Below are 25,483 nucleotides of genomic sequence, written 5' to 3'. Positions count from 1 at the left end.
GTGATCGAAGGTGGGAGGGCAGGTGGCTTACAGGGAATTAGCGTCAACCAAGGGGGCGGGTTTTCATCAAGGAGAAACAAACAGAAGTGTCACACAGTACCCTGGCCAGTCATGAAACCGGTTTTCAAAGCTTCTCTGATGCGCACCACTTCCTGCTGTGCTCTTCTCACTGTCCTGGTGTCTGGCTGCGCGTATTCAGCGGCCAGGCGATTTGCATCAACCTCCTATCCCGCCATAAATGTCTCCCCCTTTCTCTCACAGAGATTGTGGTGCACACAACAAGCAGCAATAACAATGGGAATATTGGTTTCGCTGAGGTCTGAGCAAGTCAGTAAACTGCACCAGGGCGCTTTTAAATGTCCAAATGCACATTCTACCACCATTCTGCACTTGCTCAGCCTATAGTTGAACAGCTCCTGACTACTGTCCAGGGTGCCTGTGTATGGCTTCATGAGCCAGAGCATTAAGGGATAGGCTGGGTCCCCAAGGATAACTATAGGCATTTCAACATCCCCAACAGTTATTTTCTGGTCTGGGAAGTAAATCCCTTCCTGCAGCTGTTTAAACAGACGAGAGTTCCTGAAGACACGAGCGTCATGAACTGTTCCCGGCCATCCGACGTTGATGTTGGTGAAACATCCCTTGTGATCCACCAGTGCTTGCAGCACCATTGAAAAGTACCCCTTGCAGTTTATGTACTGGCTGCCCTGGTGATCCGGTCCCAAGATAGGGATATGCGTTCCGTCTATAGCCCCACCACAGTTAGGGAATCCCATTGCAGCAAAGCCATCTAGTATGACCTGCACATTTCCCAGAGTCACTACCTTTGATAGCAGCAGCTCAATGATTGCGTTGGCTACTTGCATCACAGCAACCCCCACAGTAGATTTGTCCACTCCAAATTGATTACCGACTGACCGGTAGCTGTCTGGCATTGCAAGCTTCTACAGGGCTTTTGCCATTCGCTTGTGAACTGTGAGGGCTGCTCTCATCTTGGTATTCTTGCACTTCAGGGCAGGGGAAAGCAAGTCAAAGTTCCATGAAAGTGCCCTTATGCATGTGAAAGTTTCGGAGCCCCTGGGAATCATCCCAGAACTGCAACACTATGCAGTCCCACCAGTCTGTGCTTGTTTCCCAGGCCCAGAATCGGCATTCCAAGGCATGAGCCTGCCCCATTAACACCATGATCTCCAAATTGCAGGGGAAGGGGTTTCAGAGAAAAGTGTGTTCATGTCCTCATCACTGCCTGCCGTCACCGCCTCGCCTGGTTTTTCGGGTGCTGGTTCTGCATACATTGCACAATAATGCGTGAGGTGTTTACAATGGTCATAACTGCTGTGGTGAGCTGAATGGGCTCCATGCTTGCTGTGCTATGGCGTCTGCTCCTGCTCGGGCAATCCAGGGAAAAGGGCGTGAAACGATTGTTTGCTGTTGCTCTGGCGGCGGGAGGGGTGACTGACAACATGGTTTACAGGGAATTAAAATCAACAAAGGGAGTGGCTTTGCGAGAAACAGAATGCCCCCTCAAGGATAGAACTCAAAACTTCAAGGATAAAACTCAAAACTGGGTTTAGCAGGCCGTTGATTTCACGGAGGGAGGGAGGAGAAAATGAATACAAAACAAATCTGGATTATTTCTTGTTTTGATCCACTTCATCTATCTTTATACATCTTGCTGGCAGCAGACTGTGCAGTACAACCGCTAGCCATCGTCATCTCCTGGGTGGTTGGTGGAAGATGGTGCAGTATGACTGCTGGCCATCATCTTCTGCTGGCTGCTGATTAAAAGACAGTGCACTGCTGGTAGGACTGAATTGCCATGAGATGAAACTTAAAAGGGAAATGACCTGGCTGAGTCACTCCCATGTTTGCCCAGGTGCCCCGACCTCATCGAGGTCAGTTAAGAGCACCCTGGACTATGTCGACGATGGCTACCAGTCATACTGCACTGTCTGCTGCCAAAAGGCAATAAACTGCTGCTGTGTAGCAATGCAGTACTGCGTCTGCCAACAACCAGGAGACATACGGTGATGGTTAGCTGAGCAGGCTCCATGCTTGCCGTGGTATGGGATCTGCACAGGTAATTCAAGAAAAAAGGTGCAAAACGATTGTCTGCCCTTGCTTTCACAGAGGGAGGGAGGGAAGGAAGGGGGGCCTGAGGATATGCACCCAGAACCACCTGCGACAATGTTTTAGCCCAATCAGGCATTGGGATTTCTACCCAGAATTCAAATGGGTGGCGGAGACTGCAGGAACTGTGGGATAGCTACCCACAGTGCAACGCTCCGGAAGTCGACGGTTGCCTCAGTACTGTGGACACACTCTGCCGACTACATGCACTTAGAGCATTTGTGTGGGAACACACACAATCGATTGTATAAAAGCGCTTTCTACAAAACTAACTTCTATAAATTCGACCCCATTTCGTAGTGTAGACAAGGCCTCATATTCAGACCTCTGCCTCTCTGCTGATATTCCTAATGAGGTTTCCAGTTGTAGTCATGGTGGGTATTTTTAGAGATGTAAGATTTGCAGGGGTATCTACAGGAATTGTACTGAAATGAAAAGACAATTTTCAGACAGTAACTTTTGGTCACTACTGACCTGGGTAGGATTCAAACTACTGACCTGTAAGTAAATATCTTCATATCACATTACAACATTCCTGAATTTTTGTTTTTTGTTGGGTTTTGTGTCTGAGTACTGGGAGCTTACAGTCTCCGTGAAACGTCTTCACAGGTTTTTGGATTTCTCCTTCAGAATTAGATTGCTCTAGTGTTCCAGTGGAATATCCTTTGTTTGATTACACTGTAAGCAGTTTGTATTTCCACACTGATGTGTGGGATGCATTGTACCTGTAATTATTATTCATACACACAAGTTTCCTGTGATACTCCCCCATAAGTTGATGGGAGAATAGACTCTCATACTTCTAATACTAAGAAAACAAAAGCCCTGTTCTTTGTATTTATTTGGTAACAATTCTTAGCTCACTGGGTTACTAAGTTGCATGCCGAAAATACTGTAGAATTAGATATTTTTGGTAATGGGTTTTGTATTTTTTTTATACAAAGACTGACAGGTGCATGCATTATATATAAAAAATGAAAAAAAAACCCCAAGCTCCTATGCGTCATCGGACTACAGTTTTAACAAGGGGTTCTGTTGTCTTCAAATCATGAAACCAAAGGTCAAGAGGCTTGTGTACTCACCAGACCCCCTCCAGGTCTGGTGATTGCTATTTTTTAGTAACACACAGTGATAATTTAGCCTTTCCCCTCCTCATTGCCTCTACTATGGAGTGACATCAGCAGCTCGGTCACCTCACTGGTTAAGCAGGAAGGCAGCATTTTACTTTTATTCATGGATTCTTGTAAACCATGGGCATTTGATATTGCTGTTTTCTGCATGGGCTCTAGACTGTTTGATGCTACTCTCCATATATCTGGCTGTCTACTGTAGCTATCTATTGTACAAATATTCCTAGTATACCTGCTTACTAAGCTGATTGTGGGAGTTGAAAGGAATGTTTTCAAAAAGCTTGTTTCAAAAGAAGGCTGAGTTGGGTTTGCTAATAAACTTTATAAAGGTTTGAAAAGTTTGATAATATTGATTTCAAAAAATTAAACAAACAAAACCACCAATTGCAAAATAGTTGCCTACCACACAGAGCACTCCTGGACAGGCCTGTGGAGTGTCAGTTCTGTTTGTTTTGTGGGAGCCAGGATGGACACCACTGCTGCATTCTGGAATTCCCTCCTGGTCAGAGCTTTAGAGCCAGAATTTGTCCTAGGCATTTATTCAGGGATGTCCCTACCCATACACGAAATACGCAGCTGCGTAGGGCACCAGGAAATTTGGGGCACCAAATTTCCTGGTGCTCTATGCAGCTGTGTGCTGCTCCAGGCCCTGCTCCGCCTCTTCCCCCTGCCCCTGCTTCGCCCCCGCCTGGCCTCTTCCCACCCCCTGCTCTGGCCCCGCCCCCAAAGCCCCCGCCCTTGCTCCGCCCCAGCCCCACCCCTTCCCACCCCAATATCTACTTTATTTGTTGTTAGCCTGTGGAGTTGAGGAACTCTTCTATACATGGCTTTATTTTATACATATGTGTCATGATCCCTGTCATACTGTGCACCTAGTGTACAATCTTCAATTACAAGGCTTGTCACCCCTCAAAAATCTACTTAAAAATAGCAGAGTAAATGTGCAAATGAATGAAGCCTACTTTCATCGTTTCCGACTCAAGGAATATTTTCAACACACCACTGAACCGTGCACTGACCCACAGGAATCCTCCTGCCAACACTACAAGAGGAAGAATTTTGCGTGGACTCCTCCTGGTGGTTGAAATGACAGACTGGACTTCTACATAGAGTGCTTCCGCAGACTTGCACAGCCTGAAATTTTGAACAAACAGCATCACTTGTCCCATAAACTCAGCTGTACAGAACGCAATGCTATCCACAGTCTCAGAAACAACTCTGACATTATAATCAAAGGGGCTGACAAAGGAGGTGCTGTAGTCATAATGAACAGGTCGGATTATGAACAGGAGGCTGCCAGGCAACTCTCCAACATCACATCCTACAGGCCACTATCCTCTGATCCCACTGAGGAGTACCAAAAGAAACTACACCAGCTATTCAAGAAACTCCCTGCTACAGCACGGGAACATCTGCTACCCAAGTTCCATAAACCTGGAAACCCTGGACGCCCCATCATCTTAAGCATCAGCACTCTTACAGCAAGATTATCTGGCTATTTGGACTCTCTCCTCAGACCCTGTGCTACCAGCACTCCTAGCTATCTTCAAGACACCACAGACTTCCTGAGGAAACTACAATGCACTGATGATCTTCCTGAAAACACCATCCTGGCCACCATGGATGCAGAAGCTCTTTACACCAATATTCCACACTAAGATGGACTACAAGCTGTCGGGAACCATATCGCTGATGAGGCCGTGGCACACCTGGTGGCTGAACTTTGTGACTGTCCTCACCGACAACCATTTCAGATTTGGGGACACTGCTATGGGTACCCGCATGGCCCCACAGTATGCCAACATTTTTATGGTTGACTTAGAACGACGCTTCTTTAGCTCTTGTCCCCTAGTGCCCCTCCTCTACTTGCGCTACATTGATGACAACTTCATCATATGGACCCACGGGAAGGAGGCCCTTGAAGAATTCCACCTTCCACCCCACCATCAACCTCAGCCTGGACCAGTCCACACAAGAGATCCACTTCTTGGACACTACAGTGCAAATAAGTGATGGTCACATAAACAACACCCTATACTGGAAACCTTCTGACTGCTGTACTTACCTACATGCCTCCAGCTTCCATCCAGGACACATCACACGATCCATTATCTACAGCCAAGCCCTAAGATACAACCGAATTTTCTCCAATCCTTCAGACAAACACCTACGAGATCTTTATCAAACATTCTTAAAACTACAATACCCACCTGTTGAAGTGAAGAAACAGATTGACAGAGCGAGACGGGTACCCAGAAATCACCTTCTACAGGACAGGCCCAACAAGTAAAATAACAGAACACCACTGGCCATCACGTACAGCCCCCAGCTAAAACCTCTCGACCACATTATCAACCACCTACAACCGATCCTAGAAAATGATCCCTCACTCTCACGGACCTTGGGCTGCAGGCCAATCCTCGCTGGGAGGCAGGCCAGTCCTCGCTTACAGACAGCCCCCCAACCTGAAGCAAATACTCACCAGCAACTACGCACCACACCACAGAAACACTAACCCAGGAATCAATCCCTGTAGCAAACCTCGTTGCCTACTCTGTCCCCATATCTACTCTAGCGACACCATCAGAGGACCCAACCACATCAGCCATACCATCAGAGGCTCATTCACTTGCAAATCTACTCATGTTATATATGCCATCATGTGCCAGCAATGCCCCTCTGCCCTGTACATTGGCCAAACCGGACAGTCTCTACGTAAAAGAATAAATGGACACAAATCGGACATCAGGAATGGTAACATACAAAAGCCAGTAGGAGAACACTTCAGTCTTCCTGGACATTCTATAACAGATTGACAAGTAGCTATACTTGAACTAAAAAACTTCAGAAACAGACTTCAAAGACAAACAGCAGAACTAAAATTCATTTGCAAATTTAACACCATTAATTTGGGCCTGAATAGGGACTGGGAGTGGCTGGCTCATTACAAAAGCATCTCTGCCTCTCCTGGAATTGACACCTCCACATCTATTATTGGGAGTGGACTACATCCACCCTGATCGAATTGGCCCTGTCAACACTGGTTCTCTACTTGTGAGGTAATTCGCTTCTCTTCATGTGTCAGTATAATAACGCCTACATTTGTAATTTTCACTCCATGCATCCTTTGAAGTGGGTTCTAGCCATGAAAGCTTATGCGCAAATAAATCTGTTAGTCTTTAAGGTGCCACCGGACTCCTTGTTCCAAACGAATAACCAGGGAACTCTAGACTACAGGTACCATAGACAAATTTTATTCAGGTTATTTCTCTGACTTCACAAAACAGGGAACATTATAATTCCTTGTTCTGTACCTTTAGAGGTCTTGTGGGAATTTGGGAGATTTGTGTATACCACTTATGAATTCTGTGTGAGACTGTGAACTCTGTATGTATCTTTACCAAGACGCAAACTCCATTTTGAATGAGGGAGCTAACTGCCTCTCTGAGGTCTCTTTGCCTCCATATTGGACTAAAATTCCAAAGAGAATCATTAACTAGGGATAGTTCTCTATTCAACTACAAATGTCCTAGGCTGGGTGAGCTCCCCACCCTCTGAAGAACTAGGTCTTCAGCCACTTTCACTGGCTCTCTCTAAGACAGGGGTTCTCGAACATCATTGCACTGTGACCCCCTTCTGACAACAGAAATTACTACATGACCCCAGGAGGAGGGACCGAAGCCTGTGCTTGCCTGAGCACCGCTGCCCTGGAGGGAGAGGGGGGCAAAGCGCCTGAGCTACACCGCCCTGAGCTGGGGGAAGTGGGGGGCAAAGCCTAAGTTACACCGCTCTGAGCTGGGGGGCCAAAGCCCAAAAGGCTTCAGACCCAAGCAGGGGGCCTGTAACCTGAGCCCCACCAACCAGGGCTGAAGCCCTCAGGCTTTGGTCCCAGGCGGCGGGGTTTGGACTTTGGCTTTGGGCTCCAGCAGGTCTAAGCCAGCTCCGGTGATCTGTCGCAACCCCCTTTGGGCTCCTGACCCACAGTTTGAGAACTGCTGTTCTAAGGGAAGCTGCTGCCAGAGCCTGATGAGGCAGGGGAGAATATCTGCATACCTGAACACAGATTACTTCCCCCAAGGATTCCCAATGGATGGATGAGCTAGACTTGAGTGAGGGGCATTGCATTTAGGATATTTGTTTTTTTTTTCCCCCTATACCATCTGTACTCTTTGTATTTCTCATGTTTAAGTAAAGAGCAATAGTGTGCTAGGATCCTATGCAAAGTGTCTGTGCATTTAATGCATTATACCTACCATGTGCCCCTTGAAGAGGTAAACCAGAAGACAGACACCTTCAGGTAGTGTTCTGGGTAATGGTGTGTTTAACCTGTGGCTGGAGTCTGAGAGCTCAGCACTGTTTGGAGGGGCTGGTTAGTGGGCTGAATGGTCTAAATGCTCTGGAGGGGGTGGCAGATAGAGGATCTTCACTCAAGCGTGTTCCTAGAGACCCCCAAGAGAGGGATAATGCCTAACATCTAATTTTTAATTCTGCAAAATTTTATTAGGTTCCTTTTAAAATACCTTTTATCTCTATGTTATAGTCCATTTTAAAGGAAACCAAACAATGGTCAAAGTGGTTTTAATATTTGGTGCCTTTGTATTTTTAAAAAGGCTTTGTTTGCAGGCCAGTGAAATGATTATTAACCTAACAACATATTCTAGTGTGTGTTGAGTACTGTACTGTGACCCTTTTTCTGTTCAGTAACAGTGTGCTATTTATTACAGGATGATGTGATGATGCCACAGAGGGTGAGACTGCAGCATGAAGCTGCCATTCAGCACCCAAACAGTGTGAGTACTACTTTCATTAAAAAAAAACAAGAAAACCACCCCAAACCATAAAACTGTGTGGCTGGATACATTTCTTTAAAAGAATGGGAAAATTTCACTGGGCTGGTGGTGGCTAAGCATTCTCAACATGCAGTTTTCCTTTAGCTAGAGCCTTGTATGTAATAGTTACTTTGAATTTTTTTCTTATGCTTGTTTGCTGTTAGGCAAACCAAACCTTTTGACAGTAATATACTAGTTTCAGATAGGTTAGAAAGGTTTCTCCAAACCAGTATTAGAATAGAATGTCATTTAAACTAGAACACTTTTTAATGTAGCACGCTATGTAATATGAAAAACTACAAAGGAGAATTTACAACAATGATTTAAACAACTGTGGTTAATGTTTACACGTCCTCAAACAATCGGAATGTATGGTTTATTATATAAATGGTTGTACAAACCTATAGTTAACTTGACATTTGTTTTTCCCCCAATACTGGCTCTAAAATAAAGTAGTCGTCTGTAGAACAATTGTTCTTTATTCCTGTGATATAAATGTGTTTGTTCAGTGAAATTAAGGTTTTATGAACAGTGTGGTTATTAGAAGCACAGTTTTAAGTGTATTTCAATGACTAGAACCAGCAGTAGAGGGCCATTTGAAGTTCTTATATATGTTCCACTTACCTTCCCGGAGATGGTAAACTTGATGAACATGTTGATGTGTAATATCAATTTTATTTGTCCATATGTGGTTGACATGAAGAATTCTGCCTCTAAAAACTAGTTGTATCTCTGTATATTTGGTAAAAACAGATTTCACAGTGCAATAAACCTCCCAAGAGAAAATGTTAAAGCTTTGAAGGCAGTGTTCAAGGGATTTCTGTAAAGCAAAGGTCAATTGACTTTATCTGTCAAAAGGGTATTTACTATAGGAGGTCTGGGAACAAAATAGACATTCTTAAAATTACCACTCTGAGAGTTATCACCTTTGAACTTTCCCTCCCAAACACACTTAGTCCAGAATAGAGAGCATTGTAGTTCTTTCAGCTAAGGAATGTCTGCTAAACAACCTGTTGTTCAGTGCTGGGATGTGCACCTGCTCTTCTCCACACCTGTGTGTTCCAAAGCTTCATGCTGTTAGCTTTCTTGTGAAATATGATATTCCTTTCTATATAATTTATGGGATTGGTGGGACTGCTGTTGAATAGTAGTTTGTACTACAAGCATACTTGAATAGAGATAAGTGGAAAGTTGTGTGGGGGGATTTGTGTTCTGATATGTATAAATGAATATAATTGGATATTAAGATACCAGAAATTGAAAGATATGTGGCATCTGTAAATTTGTTTGGGCAAAGACTTATGAAAACTGTCCTGATGCTATACTGAATAGACTTACGCGTGCTTAGATGTTGATCTTTATTAGCATGATTACTGCTAAATAGTGGTTTGTAACCTAACTGTTTTTATAATCACAACACAAATTAGGAAAACTATTCACATCAAGAAAAATCAGTGTCTGAAAGCATCAAAGTCTCTACAGTAGGGAGGTGCAACAGTTCTCAAAAATGAGTTGGGACAGAAGAGACAGGGCTTTTCTCATTTGTGGTCCTTTCCACTCCCCACCCACTTGCTCTTGGGGATTAGTATCTTGCAAGTAGACTCTGCTTTCCCTCCCCCAAGGCTGGAGTACAATCTGGACAGGGGAGTAAAAGGGCTTTGCTCCCCAGTGTTTCCGTGGCCGAGCAAGGGCTGTTAATATATGCCACTGTCGGTCATAACCTGTCTTTGTAGCACAGTTACTTGCCTTTTCTCAAATGTGCGTATAGTATACTTGACATTTGCTGTATGCCTAATGCTGTAGTTTGGATTTAGATCAAAAGTTGTAATGCCTAAAGCCATTTTTACACAATATTATCTCACTATATGAATGTGAGTGAACTCCGGCTTGGTTGGTTATATGCATCTTTGATGAAACCTTCAAGTAGCTAGTGGATTGGGTGAATTAGAATAATGCATTAGTTCATAGTCCTGTTCATTTACCACTGGAAAAACTGTAAACAAATATTGTTTAAGCATCAGATGAACTGAACAGAGTTGTCTGAGTTTAATTCCTTCAGGCATAACTCCACCCTGCAACATTACCATGCACAATTTGGCAAAGCGTCTTTGTTCAAAAGAGGCCAATGAACAACTGAGCTCAAAAGTGAATTATTTTTTATTCAGTGTGGGCAAATTTCAATGCATACATTTCTTCCTAATAGAAAATATATTGTGCAGTAGATAAATGTGTGTTCATGTTTTGCTCTGTCTAATTTTGCTTGTCTGGACCTGTTGTGTAATAGTGATATATGTCAGTAAGGATGGGACTGGCACAAAGGAAAGATTTTTTTTCATGACCTTGGACATGTCCTCACCTACTCCTTAGTCAGAAGTGTGCATGTAGTTTGAATAATCCATGGCTGACTTAAAACTTCTCTCTCGCCTACTGCAGCAATTTCTTTCATTCCTTACCTGTGGGTAGAATTACTGGATTCTATTGCTGCTGATATTGATCAGTTGAGCATTGCAAAGGAAGGTCACGCAGCAAAAGAACCTCCATCTGGGTAGTTGTGGCATAGCATCTCTCTCCCCTGCATGGCACCATATGCTGATGCTTGCTCCATTGCTGCAGTGATGTTTCTCCCTGTAATTTGGCCTTCTGACCAGGTCATGGTTTAGTTGCCCCTTTCAAGATAACAGAAACCCACCATAAAACAGTCCGATTTCTTGAGCCTCCCCATCTCCAGGCCCCTGGTCTTCACACCCTTGCCTTAGGGCTTTCCAGTGTTCTAGTCCCATTCTCTGGACTCAGGCTACCTTCCCAGTGGGCCCATACACTAGGCCAGATTTCAGCCCAGGGAACCTATAACCAGCAGCCAAGGTCCGTGCAGTCCTTCTCCTTTCTGCTATTTCCCTTGGCTCCTTCTTACCCAATCTTTCTCAGGCTTGCCCTTTCAAACTTCTTAAGTTCCCTTTACTCTGTTCCTCCACAGAACATCTTCCAGGTCTCTCTGTCTCTGGCAGTCCAAATTATTCCCTTCTTTCAGGGCTCACCACGAGGCCTGCTGCACCCCAGTAGCTGCTTTATGTTTCCGTGGCTGTTTGCCAGCCTTCTCCAGTCAGGGTAGGGTCCCAGGACTTATTCTTCCCCTTGGGTTTCCTCCTGACAACCTCTCTGTTCCCAGCGAGTCACTGCAGACACTCCCCTGCAGCCCCTCTTCTGCTACAGACTTTGTCTCTTTGTACTAACCAGCCTGCTCCTGCCCAGCTGAGCTTCATCGTCAGTTAAGCCTGGCTCTGACTCCAAGTGCAGCCGGTAACATAATTGGCCTCTCAGGCCCACATTAACTCATTCAGGGCCTGTGTGGGGTACTCACCCCTCACAAGTATCCATATATTAATTTGACCCCACATCTGAGATTTCAAGTGAGAACTGAGGGTGAGTGAATGGAGGCAGGAAGGAAAGAGTATAAGAAGCTAACTGAATGCTGCTTCTTTGGAGATCATTAATATTAGAGCCAACTTAGTGATGTGCCAAGTAGATATTAACATAAGATAGAATTTAAAAGCCCAACTTTCAATCTGGATACAGTAGAACTTTGTTTAATTGAGCCTCCATAATTCAGCTCTCCATATTTACTCAACCACCAGTCCCGGGGCTGACAGCAGCGGGGGTCCCGCTGCTCGGGGCTGACAACGGGAAACCAACCGCCCATTTTTCGCTTTATCCAGATTTTTGGTTATCTGATCTGACCCTGATCCCAATTAGATCAGATAATGGGGGTTCCACTGTATTTATATGGCGCTCATCACTGTAGGATCTGATCTTATCTAATTGCTTAAAATATGATGGAGTTTTCTTCCTCCTTTCAATGCCTCTAGAAGCAGGATCAGGGTTTTTATATTTTATTTTGTAATGAATGAATTTATGAGAATGAGGATACTATTGTGCGAAATACTGGGCGAACAGGTGGGATTTACATTTTGTCCTGAATACAGCAGTATTAAGGGTCATTCTTATTTCATCTGGCAGTGAGTTCCATATTCCTGATGCAGCTCTTGTGCAGGTTCTGTCTTCTGCAAACACAAACCTATTCCGTTTGGTTGGCAATATCATCGTTCTAGTGAAACTCAGCTGTTGTAGGGGATCATAGTCATGGATGGAGGGATGTGCTCTCAGATAGCCAGGATCAGTTCTGTGCAAGGTTCTGAAAATCAGAACAGTGACTTTGAACTGTATACAGTGGGGAGCCAATCCAGAGAATGGTTTGTTGGGGTCATATGTTCCTGCTGAATAGTCAAGCTGCTGCATTCTGAACAAGCTGGAACTGCCCCAGGGCATGTAGTTTGTTTTCCAGATATAGAGCAGTGGTTCTCAACCTTTGCTTTACTGTGACTGTGTGTTACAATAGAAAAAAATTTCAATATCTCCCTGCCATAGTTTCAAGACCCTGTTCCCAATAGGCATGTAAAGAAAGGGAATGAGGCCTTTTCTTTAGTATGACTGCATGGTACATTAGAAAAAAGTTCCACTACCTCCCTGACAGTGTTTCAAGACCCTGTTCCCACTAGCCACATAAAGAAAAGGAGGGACGTTGCAATTCCCAGGCTGAGATCCATGATATCAAGAATTGCATTAGTTCAGTCCAGATGTTACAAATGTGTGAATCACTGTGGCGAGGTCTGCATTCATTAGGCACCATTTTCTGGCCAGTCACAGATGGGTTGTTAGTGTCTTGCTGCTGTAACTACTTGGCTATCCTAGTACCATGCTGAGTCTAGGGGGAAGCCCAGGCAGTGACCAATATTACAGAGAAAATCTTTGATAAAAGTGATTGTTATGGAGGAGAAGAGTTCATCAAACCATTTCACTCTTCCCACTAGCAGTTCATTCTCATTCAGATTCATCTTCAGCCAGTTGCTCTTCATCCAGCTGAAGATCTGTATTAAAAAAATTAGCAGCCTTGTTGACAGACTGATCTCATGGACTAAAGATTGAATGGGCAAGAAGACTGCACTTCTTTTGCACTGCTAGAGAGATGTGAAATAAGCAGCAGGAGAGCTGCATTTGTCTTACTGCTACATCCATTTAATCTGAGATGGACAAAATTCCAAGAATTTGGAAACTGTCTTGATATTATCCTAATGCTACAATCACACAGTAGAATACTGAGCAGTACCACAGAAACTTTCTCAGTGAAGCCGTCTGCTCAGCAGCTGTGCCACATTGTATCAGATGAATGTGGTGTAACCTGCTTCCATTTGCTTCTGTTGTTATTGCAAATTAATTGGAATGGAGTCAGGAGATTATTTTATCTGCCTTGGGCCAGGCAGAAAGCTTCATGGTGAAATGGAGTGTGAGATGAAAAATGGGTAGACAAGCAGAAAGTCAGGACACCTGCTGTGCTGACAGCAAATAGTAATAATCTTGGGGCATTTGCAGCCAAGAACTTCAATTTTTAATGATTGCATTCCACATGCCAACAGTTTGGTCACCCCAGTGTATGTCTGAAAGGCTTTTGTTTGCTGTATCATATTATTACTAGTCTAGCGCTAGAGTAGGGCAGTAAATACAGATTGCCATTTAAGACTCTTCTGTCTGCCCTTCAAACCACACATTACACCTCATCCATATACTTTGTCTTGGGAGCTGAGGCAGTTATTACGTAGTCTGGTAATTACATTACTCTTAGACATGAATATGCTCTAACAGTTTTCTGAACAAGGTAGCCTTGTTGCAGTGTGGTTAGAGCTGGCAAAATTGAGAATTTGTCTACCATAGATATGTCCTGTTTTTAAAAATATCCTTCTCCTGTTTGTTCTTAATACTGAGTTGGAAGAAAGAACAGCTTTAGAACATGTGACCATATGACGTTCCACACAGCCGGAGACTCCCTTGAAAATTGAAGTCACACTTCTTCTTACTGGAAAGCATATAAAATGGCAGTTTATTAGATGTTCCAGTGTTTTATTGGAGTTACAAGACTTAAGTAAAACTTACTAAAATATGTGAATAGTTTGAAATCTAAACATTTTGATGAACTTCTGTTCAACATGCTTGGATTACAGTATGGTCTAAAATAGGAGCACCACTTGTGTCTCTGTATTGTATGAAATGGCTTAAAAGCTTAGACCAGTTCTGATTTATTGGAGGTAGCATGGTCCAGTGGATAGGAACCTAGACTAGGAATCAGTAGATGTAAGTTCTGTTCCCAGCTCTGTGACAGATCTTCTGTGTACCCTTAGGTGACAAGGTGGATGAGGTAATATCTTTTATTGGACCAACTTTGATTGGTGAAAGAGAGATGTTTTCAGGCTACACAGTGCTCTTTGTCAGGCTACAACAACACTGCAATTACCTTAGGTGAATCATTTCATAGTTTTGTGACTCAGTTGGCTTATCTGTAAAATGAGGATAAATATAATTATCCCCATTTGAAGACTGTTTTGAGATCTATGGATGAGATATGCCGCATAGGTGCGAAAACAAGAGTTATGCTAACACCCAACTGCATATGCAACTTCCATTGAATTTCAGGGTAGTTATCTAATTTTGGTTGCCAAAACATAATTGCCATACCTTGAAAAGGAGAAACACTACAGGCTGCATGCAAATTGTTATACAAGATATAGCTGATGCTTACTCTGGACAAATTACAGTAGAACTTCATAGTTATGGACATCTTGGTAATGGAGGTTGTCCGTAATTCTGAACAAAGTGCAGTTTGGGCTCCAGATCTAGCAGCTGACACTCCATGTCAGGCTTCAGCAGCCCCTGAGCTTCCTACTCAGCCCTGGCATGAGTTTGCAAGCTTGTTCCCCTCTTGGCAGGGGTGTGTGTGAAAACAGCGTGTCCCCTGTCCTGCAGGTGGGGGGTAAAAACAGCGTCCCCCTCTCAGCATGGAGGGGGGGAGGAGGGGTGAAAGCGGTGCAGACCCCAGCGCTGCTCCTGCTGTGCTGGCTCGCTCCGGCTGCCTTGGGCTGGCAGCCTCAACGTCTTTCTGTAAGTGGTTGCCTCATGCATGGGGGTGGGGACAGGCAGCACAGATGTGCCTACCTTTAAGATGCATAGTACAGTATTCATTTGGGGGGGGAGAGCGGCTCTCTGCTGCTGCCAGATTGGTTACTTCTGTTTTCACATGGTGTCTGGGTGACCGGTCAGTCCGTAACTCTGGTTTTCGTATATTTGAGGTTCTACAGTAATGTGTTTATCGGATACCTACCATGACTATATTGTAATGTGGTTGACTTTTTAGAATCATGTAAAAGAAAAATTTTCAAATACTACAAGATGAAAGGTTTGTTTCAGCCTTTTATTTTGGAAAATAATAGATGAACTTCTCAATATTTTGTAACTGACAATACACCTGTAACAAACGGTATCCTGTATACCATCTGATTCTTGCCATCTCTCAAATGGCCTTTGCCATTCCTCACTTGTCATTATGTAAGTAATGTATCAGAGGGGTAGCCATGCTAGTCTGTGTCCACAAAAACAACAAGGAGTCCGGTGGCACCTTAAAGACTCCTCATTATATAAGTAATGAGACATCAGTTTCCTCCAAGCCTGATTTCCTTATTCCCAAGCAGTTGCTCACTTTTCTGTGCCCTAGATAAGCCAGATATCTCTTTTGTTTGGCCTAAATGAAAGAATGAAGTATCTTATGAATAACTTCACAGAAATTAAAAATGGAAGATAGATAGAAATAATTAAGTCGATGCAAATACTATGGAAAGCATTGCTAGAGTTCCATTAAGCATAGTTATGGAGTACTGAAATATGATCTGCATTTTGAGCATGGTAGAAAAATCCTTAATCTCCTACCTCCTAAACTTGTCTCTCTTTTCTGTGCCACAAAATGTTTGGCTCTGAGTAAACCTCCCTCATTTGTAACTCCTGTTTTTTTTTAATTGAAGTCCAAATGTCCCAGGTCTCCCCGGCACTTAATATTATGTCATCCTCTAGTCAGTGCATACGCATCAGCAGATTTTCTTTTTGCAAACTCTGTTTAGAAACAAACACAATTCTAAATTTTCATGGGCTAAACCATGAGGTAATCTTTGTTTCCATTTGAATTACTCTGTCAGGTGGCCTTTTGTTTCCCCTCCTCAGCATGTTTGAGACAGACCTGAACATGTTATTTGGACATGTCCTGGCAGGCACTGATGTAAAGTAACATACTAAAAATTAAGACTTATTCATATAATAGATGTTGAATAGAAATGAGCTAGATAATAAAAGGGCTTGAAAAAACCCACTTGTCTGCTTAACCAGGGTGAGCAGAAACTTTGTCCAAGTGAATGGACAAAGTGGACCTGAGGAGCCACTGGCTTCTTCTCTGATGAGAAGAAAGTAGCAGAATGGCAGGAGTCAGTGTGCTTTTGCAGGAGGGGTGGAGCAGTGACGCAGCTACCAGTTCAAGAGGCAGGGGAGAGTGAGGGAGAAGCAGATTGGCTAAAGCAGGGGTGGGCAAACTTTTTGGCTTGAGGGCCACATCGGGGTTCCAAAACTGTATGGAGGGCCGGGTGGGGAAGGCTGCGCATCCCCAAACCCTAACCCTATCCACCCCCTCCCACTTCCCGCCCCTGACTGCCCCCCTCAGAACCTCCAACCCATACAACGCCTCCCCCCACTCCTTGTCCTCTGACTGCCCCCTCCTGGGACACCCTGCCCCTAACTGCCCCTCCCTGCCCCCCGGAACCCCATCCCCTATCCAACCCCATCTGCTCCCTGACTGCCTCGACCCTATTGGAGTGGGTCGGGGTAAGGAGGGCCCTCCAAATATTCCTGCTTCGGGCCCCAGTGGGCTAGTACCACCTCTAAAACCTAATCTGGATGCAGGCCTTCTCTACACTAGGAAGAGTTTGCCAGTACTGTATAGATAGCCAGGAAAACCTTCCTAGTGGAGACCCAGTTTACCAGGAAGAGAGTTTCTTTGCCAGTTTATACAATTCTCCAAATGAAATAAGCTATTCCAGCAAAATAACTTTTTGCCACTATAACTGCATGTAAACTGGGGCTTTTGCTGGCACAGCTATGTTGGGTAGGGGTCTGGTTTTTCTGCACACTCCTAACCCACACAACTATGCCAGAAAAACTTAAGTATAGCCCAGGCTGTAGTTATATCATTATAGAATATATCTTATTCTGGTTCAGTAAGTGAAATAAGCAATACTGGTATAACTGCAGCATTTGCATTGGCATAATTACTGCCTAAAAAATTCACACCCCTAACTGATATAGTTATACTGGTGTAAAAGGGTAGATTTTTAAAGGTATGGTGTTAGCTTAAGTCTGTTCTACATTTAATCAAACATCACAAATGAAAAACATTACTACTTATACAGCTTTGTAAGTAAATGTATATTCAGTATGGCCTCCACATGTCAATAACCACATCTAACGTCAGGTTTCAGAGTAACAGCCCTGTTAGTCTGTATTCGCAAAAAGAAAAGGAGGACTTGTGGCACCTTAGAGACTAACCAATTTATTAGAGCATAAGCTTTCGTGAGCTACAGCTCACTTCTTCAGATGCATATCGTGGAAACTGCAGCAGGCTTTATATATACACAGAGAATATGAAACAATACCTATTCCCACCCCACTGTCCTGCTGGTAATAGCTTATCTAAAGTGATTTCCAGCACAAATCCAGGTTTTCTCACCCTCCACCCCCCCACACAAATTCACTCTCCTGCTGGTGATAGCCCATCCAAAGTGATAACTCTTTACACAATGTGCATGACAATTAAGCTGGGCTATTTCCTGCATAAATCCAGGTTCTCACATCCCCCCCACCCCCATACACACACAAACTCACTCTCCTGCTGGTAATAGCTCATCCAAACTGGATATTTATGGATCCATGGTATGATCGTTATATAGACTTTAATCATATTTTATAGTTTATGCATAATAACAGCAGTCTGTGTTAAATATTTGAAAATCAGTTTCTCTTTCTCATATGCCAGACAATTAGACATGAACAGTGTGGGTAATGTGATATCTTTTGCTGAAACAATGTGTGTGTTTAGTATACACACACACACACACACAGGCGCGCAAGAGAGGAGAAACAGTAATACATATTTTTAATAATTAATTGTCTTGCCCCATACTTTGTGTAACTGAGGGGTATATTGGTATTTTGCCAGGAACTCCAAAACCACATACAATTTGCGTAAAATTGAGATGGCATTTGTCCTTATTTTTAACATATAAGTATAGCCTTTAGATACCGCTGGTCCCAGCATGCCACAGTCTATCTTGTTCTGAGTGAAGGCTTCTCTGTTCAAGTTAGAGAATCACATTTTGGGATCTAAAGTCTCTGCAGCCTTTGTGTGAAAGATTCATCCATTTGCTGAAATGTGTAAAATGTCATACATGATGCCAGCTTTTGAGATTTTACTACAAATCTTGCAATATTAATATTTAGTTTGTTATTTTTAAAGTTTCACATGGTCTCATGATTCCTGGCGTCAAAATCACAATTGTTCCTTTATTCAGGAATAATCTTCAGCTGAGCTGAAGCAAACCTGCCCTCAGTTGAGATGGCCACGATTTCCATACAGTATTTGAATGAAGCTTGAGGCTGTCCCTAGTAAAGATGGCTACCATCACCCACTGTTGTTTAATTGGGCAGAATCCAGGCTGCCTGTCCATAGTTAGGAACTGGATAGGGAATGTTGAGGCTGAAGAGGTACATCCGGAGACAGGGAGTGCAGTGGTTGGGAGAAAGTGGAAGATTGAAAAGGCTTAGGAAGGTAGTGAGTGGTTTCAGTGGAACGGAAAGTGGCAGAGGATATTTGTGAGCTGTAGACAACTGTGAATGAGGAGAAAAGTGTGAGCAGGTGGTTGTAAGCAGTGGGGTGGGAACAGGAGGCTGTGGGAGAGTATGAAGGGAGAATAAAAGTGGGGGGGGACTGAGTTGGGTAGGGTAGGGAGGGAGATGGGAAAGATAATTAAACAGGTTAAAGGTAAGGAAGGGTTGGAGAGAATGGCAGCTCCCCAGCCCCATAGTGAGGGTGGTTCTGTATGAGGAGGCAACAGGGAGGCCTTAATTTCTGCATGTGTATTTAACATTGAATTTGAGTCAATCATACATGCACTTTGGGGGCAGGCAGCTTTCCCCAAAAGGATTAAAGGCTAAAGGCCCTACATTAAATTGAAATGGAGAGGGGATAAGTAAAGGAAGTATTTGGGACAAGTTTCATCTTGAGCAGTGGTTTGTTCAATTACCCTTAATGTATGAGGGATCAAATCTGTTTAAAGATCCTGGTTAGATTATTACGGTGTGTGAGATTCTTATGGTTTCTGATTTAAGGCTCTTCTGAGTGCATTTTCTTTGGCTATGTGTAAGGTTGCAAAATAAACCGCTTTCAATCCTCCACTGCTGGAAAACAATGAATAGCTGAGTAGCAGAGGGTGTAGCTGCAAGAATTTTGAAAATTTTGAAATGTTACTGAGTAAGGAAATCTAATGGAGAGAGAGAGATTGGCAGCTAAAGCTTCTATTCCATACTGGCAACTCTTACTCTATGTATTAGGCCTGGTCTACACACACATCTTGTACTGATATACTTTTTTTGGTTAGGGGTATGATTTTTGTTATTGAAGTAGTTCTGCCAGTACAACCCGCCTACTGTGGATGCAGTGCCAGTCTAGCTGATTCCCCTTTCTATACTGGTATAGTTAAATCCATATGCCTATTGTTTTTAGCCAAGGATTTAGAGCAGAAACTGTGATAAATAGTAGCCCCCCCCCAAAAGAAAATCTTGTTTAAAAATGTATCTGTTACTGACTGCAGAATATTTTAGACTAGAGATGACTGAAAAATGAAAAACTAGTCCCCTGAGAAATTTCAACTTTAATTTCATTTAGCACGATCTGAAATTGAACCATTTTTTGTCTTCAAAGTTTCTCATTAATTCCCCCCCATCAAAAAGGTTATTGAAAGTTCACATTTACTGAAAAATGGAAACCTAACCCCTCAATAATGTATTTCCAGAGCAGAAAGGAGTTAAGGTAATTGAGCTGCCCACTTGGAAATTTGGGATACGTTGTCTCTTCAGTTCTGTGTTGATCTGCCAGTGATTACAGCAAGGGAGAATGAGGTTAGTGCCTGCTATGAAGAACTGGCAGCTTAGCTTTTATTCTTGGTTCATCTTTTTTTCTATAGAATTCAGGCTTTAGCATGCTTCTCTAGTACTTTTATAGGGAAGAATCATATTGAGAGCACCTGTGGTGATGCATAATTGCAAATGGTGTGCGCAAAACTGGGTATGTTAAAAATTTCTTAGGGTTAACTGAAAGCATCTGAGGAGTTCTTTAAATTCCTGTGGAGCCATGGGCTTTCCAAGGCTGGTTCTCATGCCCTGCCTTCCTCCGGTTCATATCTACTTAACTTCTAATGTAAAAAAGGCTGACTACAATAACATTTAAGTCAGTTCAGGTGTATAGTGAAAACCATTGGGAGTAATTATGCTCTTACCACTCAGAAAGATGTGAAGCAAGCCCTATATCATGAGCTATACAAATATGTTTGAGTAATCATATACAAAGAGAAGAGGATTTATCCACATTTATTTAAAGCAGTTGTTAGATCAAATTCCTAACTGCAACAAACAGAGATGCTGAAATAACCATATTCACAAGAAGGGATTGAGCTATTGTCACATTCTGGTCAATCCAGACCAGCGAGAGGTCGTCTCACCACCTGCCCCACAACTTGGGGTGCCTCTCAATGTTTTTCTGTTCGAGGTCTGAACTTGGGCTACTCACAAACAGCCAATGTGCAAGTCCACCCTGAGTGTCTGTGTATAGCTATAGCCCTGGTCCAGCTACTCTGACCCCAGCAGCCTGTCAGCAACATTCCAGTCATGCTCTGGCTTCCACCAGCCTTGGTTACAACTTGCAAGGTGACTCCAGCACACTCCCAGTCCTGAATTTTCCCCAAAATGTGTGTTCTGCCCTGTCCAGCCCTTTCCTGGACAGTTCAGATATTAGAGGTCTGTTGCCCCTGTAAAGGGTCAATGTTCAAAAGTTTGCTACTTTAATTGGAGTTACCAAACAGTTCAGTTCAAACCCTAAAACTGGATTAGTTTAGATTAAAAATAAAACAAATTTGTTCAACTACAAAGAGAGAGGTTTTAAGTGAGTACAAGATATTAAAGTCAGAAATGGTTGCAAGAGAAATAGATAAACACTTTCTAGTAGCTAAAACTTAACAAGTTAGACTTGGTTCAAGGTAAAATCCTTACCACCTATTCCCAGCAACAGGACTGACCAAATTCTCAGGTCAGGATCTCCCCCCAGAGTCAAAGAGCTGGTTCCTTTGTCGTCTTAGGTGAAAAAGAGAGAGTGAGAAAGAGAGAGAGAATCTGTGGTGTTTTTGCCCCTCACTTTTATATTCCAGTCACCTTTTGAAATGCATTTTCCTGAGTGTTACTCCTAGATAAAGTTCATTCCAGCTGTGAGGAAGGAGACATGGAGTCTCATGATTGTTTGTTTTTTTGCTAAAATGCAGATTGATCTGTTCCTGCCTCACCTTCATTGCCAAAGAATGGCCACTTGACAGGTGATTGCCAATCAACTTTGATGGCACCTGGCTAGAGGCATTAGCTTGTACTTTGTGCTTGAGAAACCAGTTTACTCCATCCCCAGACTTGTCTGATAAGCACATTGTAGTCATAATTTAGGCTTATGCTCATAACTCTTAATATGCACTTCGTACATACACGAGCATATTGATCAGTGTGTTACTAGTTTTTTCAGTGATACCTCACAAAGCATGTTTTGCACAAAGATTATTACAGTAGTGTGTAGGTGTGAATACAGAGGTGCTTTCAGTGACAGCTATAAAGTGTGGATCTACATCCAAACCTCCCCAAAGTTTGGGATATTCATAATATGTGGTCTTGGTTCAGTCCCAGCTCTACAATCATGAACACAAAGCGTTATTCAAACTGATCTCAGAAGGGCAGCTAGTATGTGGAAATTTTAGAGCTTCCTTTAGTTTTTCTTTTGTTTTATCTTCAAGCAGTACTTCTGAAACTCATTTAATTTGATTTCCATGATAATCTAACACAACTTGCAATTTCATACTTCCCCATTGAGACTCATTGTATTGCCTCATGGTTCCACTAAGTATGTGGTGTTCCTGATTCATTTTTTTTTGGAGTGCAACATTCTGTTTTTTAGACACAGTTGATGGCCAAATGCCCCACTGTGCACTTTTGAGTTACGATTTTATGGTTTTACGTGTTTTTACAAGGTTTCATCAAATTAGAGCATGCAATTCAGTGTTTCTTAGTTTTTCATTTTTTGTTTCCTTTTTATTTACTGAAGATACAAAATCCTCTAATGGCTCATTATTATTTCTACTGTCAACTGAATTTTTAACAGAGACTTCTTTTAATTAAAGCAAGGATTACCCCAAGTTGAAAAAAATCTGCAGAGCTGGGCACGGATTGGTCTTGAAAAACTTCTTAGAGGTCTCTGCTGCAACATTTTCTTATGAATTTGAAACTATCTTCAAATATTCACAGCAAATATATTATCAGAAAATATCCACTTTTGCGTGTGTGTGTGTGTGTGTGTAAAATATGATACACTTATTATTGCTAAATAGTGAAGGGTTGAACTGGAGACTACATGCTTTTGTTAGGTGTGAAATGCTTGAGTTCATGTGGTGTTTTCCAGTGACTACTTGTTCTCCTATTGAAGTGGAAAGAAGAGGAACTGCAAGCAGTCCTCCCTTACCACCAAAGCAATCTGTTGGGGAAGATTGCGAACTTGTTTTGTTGAATTTATTCCTTCCATTCATCTTTTTTTATTTAAATTGCATTAAGTGATGTTCAGTAGCAGTGTTCCCTCTAATTTTCCCCACACATGTGTGGAATGAATTTTGTTACGTGCACCAATATGGAGGTGATCTGTGACCTCCATTGATTGTATAAATAGATTTTAAATATGTTTGTAACTTACAATCTGAGTTCGTGCCTAGTGAATGCTCATAGTGTGTCAGTGCAAAAGTCCCAGTGCTCCACATATTCTGCCTTACGTAGGTCTCTCTCTCTTCATTGAGTTCTGAGTATCTGTAGTTTTTGTTTCCTGCTGGCAACATCTGTATTTCACAAATTTTTCATTTTAGAGTTAACGTTTCTGAATTTAAAAAAATAATGTAAATGGTTGTTAATGTTTCCTTTAAGGTGTCTCACATTATACATAATGTAAATTACTTAAATGATACAGAATTAGATTATGCATAAACAAAAGATGATTATTGACACAATTTTATTTATTTAATAGTTAGTGTTTTGCAAACAATTAATTCCCTTACATCCCATAGCACATCTGTGAAGAAGGCCATTAAGTAATATCTCTGTTTTATGAAAGTGGGAACTTAGCTGCCAAGGCTTGCCCAGAAACATGCAGAATCAGTAACAGAGCTGGAAACACGACTCACGAGTTCCTTCCTCTCAGACTTGTACTCAATGCATCAGGCTGTTTTAATTCTGCAACGTATTTGAACAAATAACTCCCTCTTATCCTTTCGTGATTTTTTTCTTAATCAACTGAAGCCAAATCTTATGTGTAGTAAAGTTGGTTCTGATCATTGTGCAGCTTTAATAAAACACAGAAATGGACCAATGAAGAAGTGCTGATTTACGTCATCAAGGAATATGGCCCAATACAAAGATATCATAAATGACAGCATCATAGTTCTGTAATCATGCTAATTAACATAATTAAGTTTTAACCATTTTCTGGTTAAATTATAAATGGACATGTAAAGGCCTGCAGAAGACTTAGAGGTAATTATAATGTTTCATATGAAAATTGAGTGATCTGACTAGTTTATGCTGAGTCACAGCTGTGCCATTATAATAAGGTAATTGAACAAGTTTTATATCATAAACTTATCTGAAAAGAGTTTATCATCCATCAAAAATTCCATTTGGCTGTCTGTATTTCCTTTTATAATGACATGGATACACTTTATAATCACAGGTTTCAGAGGAACAGCCGTGTTAGTCTGTATTCGCAAAAAGAAAAGGAGTACTTGTGGCACCTTAGAGACTAACCAATTTATTTGAGCATGAGCTCAAAAAAAAAAAAAAAAGCTCATGCTCAAATAAATTGGTTAGTCTCTAAGGTGCCACAAGTACTCCTTTTCTTTTTATAATCACAGTAAAACACATTGGGACGCTGCTGGTCCTGAATCGTAGTCTTCTGTCTTGAGCTTCCAGTCTGCTCAGTGGAATTGTTGCACCATCATGCAGATTCTCATTGCTTACTTGAAGCCTGAACATTATCCTCATGCATCTCCACCTGTCCAGCTGCTTTAGTTCAGTATACACCTGATCTTCACCTCTTACTTAGTGGACAAGATTATCATGTATAGATTGAGATTGCTACTAAAAATGCCCAGGAAGAGTTATTCTACTATTCAAGTATCCTCTCCAGCTCCTTCACTTCCATCTTATGTTTTTCCAAATGAATGCTGAAAACCATTGCATCATATACAGTAAAAAAACCCACTATCTGCAACACATTTATTAGTGAGCAATTAATTTTTTTCTTGATTCTTTTGATTTAAAAACATTGTTTGAGGTGGGGGTGGGAAAATGCAGATGATATTTGTGTAAGTAAACAAAGACTCAATAGTAGTAATTCAGAATGAATAAGATAAGAAAATAAGGAAGGAAAAAGAAAAAGATATGACAGGGGTTTCCCACCCACTAACATTATAAAAGAAAATAACTATAGGAAATCCTTGGAACAAAACATCTGTAGTACTTAAAATATGCTTTGGGTATAAATTGTGGGGGGAGAGAAAATATTTTTTTCTTTTTGTTCATATTATTTTTGCTTTTTGCTTCACTAAATTCCAAAATCCTGTACCATAACTGGCAACTGCACATCAATAAAAGAAGTTCAGAACACTTAAACTACACTGAAACTAATAGAAATAGGATTTGAAGTCAGCACAGAGATGACCCATCAGCCTGCCAGGTTTTATTTTTCTCCCTCATACACCAAGTTTTAGCCAGAACTAGTCAATCTTGAATTTGAACATGTAGCATAAAAGGTAACCGATGTGGCCTATGGCCTTTCTAACCTTGAAAATTCCCTGCTGCCTGTTTGTATTAGAACATGAAATGAGAAGATATCTTGTATGAACAAACATGCATCAGAAACGATCTGCAGAGTAACACGGAAGTATTCCTCTACATTATCTACTTAACGTGTGTTTACATTTGCCTAGTCTTACCCACTATAAGACACTCAATAACCTGGGATCAGACCTCATGATTGTGTTCATTAAATGCTACATGCACCTACCTGGCGTATGATTAAGAGAGTTAATCATATACCCTTGTTGTAAATGTGCACAAATTTCCATTCTTTTG

General features: G+C 42.1%; 1 protein-coding gene across 6 annotated transcripts in view; it reads left to right on the top strand.

Moving 5' to 3' along the window:
- The window catches only part of B3GNTL1 (UDP-GlcNAc:betaGal beta-1,3-N-acetylglucosaminyltransferase like 1), a 295,947-nt gene that overhangs the window by 37,728 nt on the left and 232,736 nt on the right, over positions 1 to 25,483 (top strand). For all 6 annotated transcript variants that reach the window (XM_073311998.1, XM_073311995.1, XM_073311993.1 and 3 more), the window contains one exon: positions 7,985 to 8,050. In XM_073311998.1, coding sequence (XP_073168099.1) covers positions 7,985 to 8,050 — 66 coding nt within the window. The remainder of the gene's footprint in view (positions 1 to 7,984; positions 8,051 to 25,483) is intronic.

The sequence above is a fragment of the Lepidochelys kempii genome, chromosome 14, assembly GCF_965140265.1.
Source record: "Lepidochelys kempii isolate rLepKem1 chromosome 14, rLepKem1.hap2, whole genome shotgun sequence".
Taxonomy (NCBI): domain Eukaryota; kingdom Metazoa; phylum Chordata; order Testudines; family Cheloniidae; genus Lepidochelys; species Lepidochelys kempii.
Note: the sequence above shows the minus strand (reverse complement) of the source record. Positions and strands in the feature narration are given on the sequence as shown.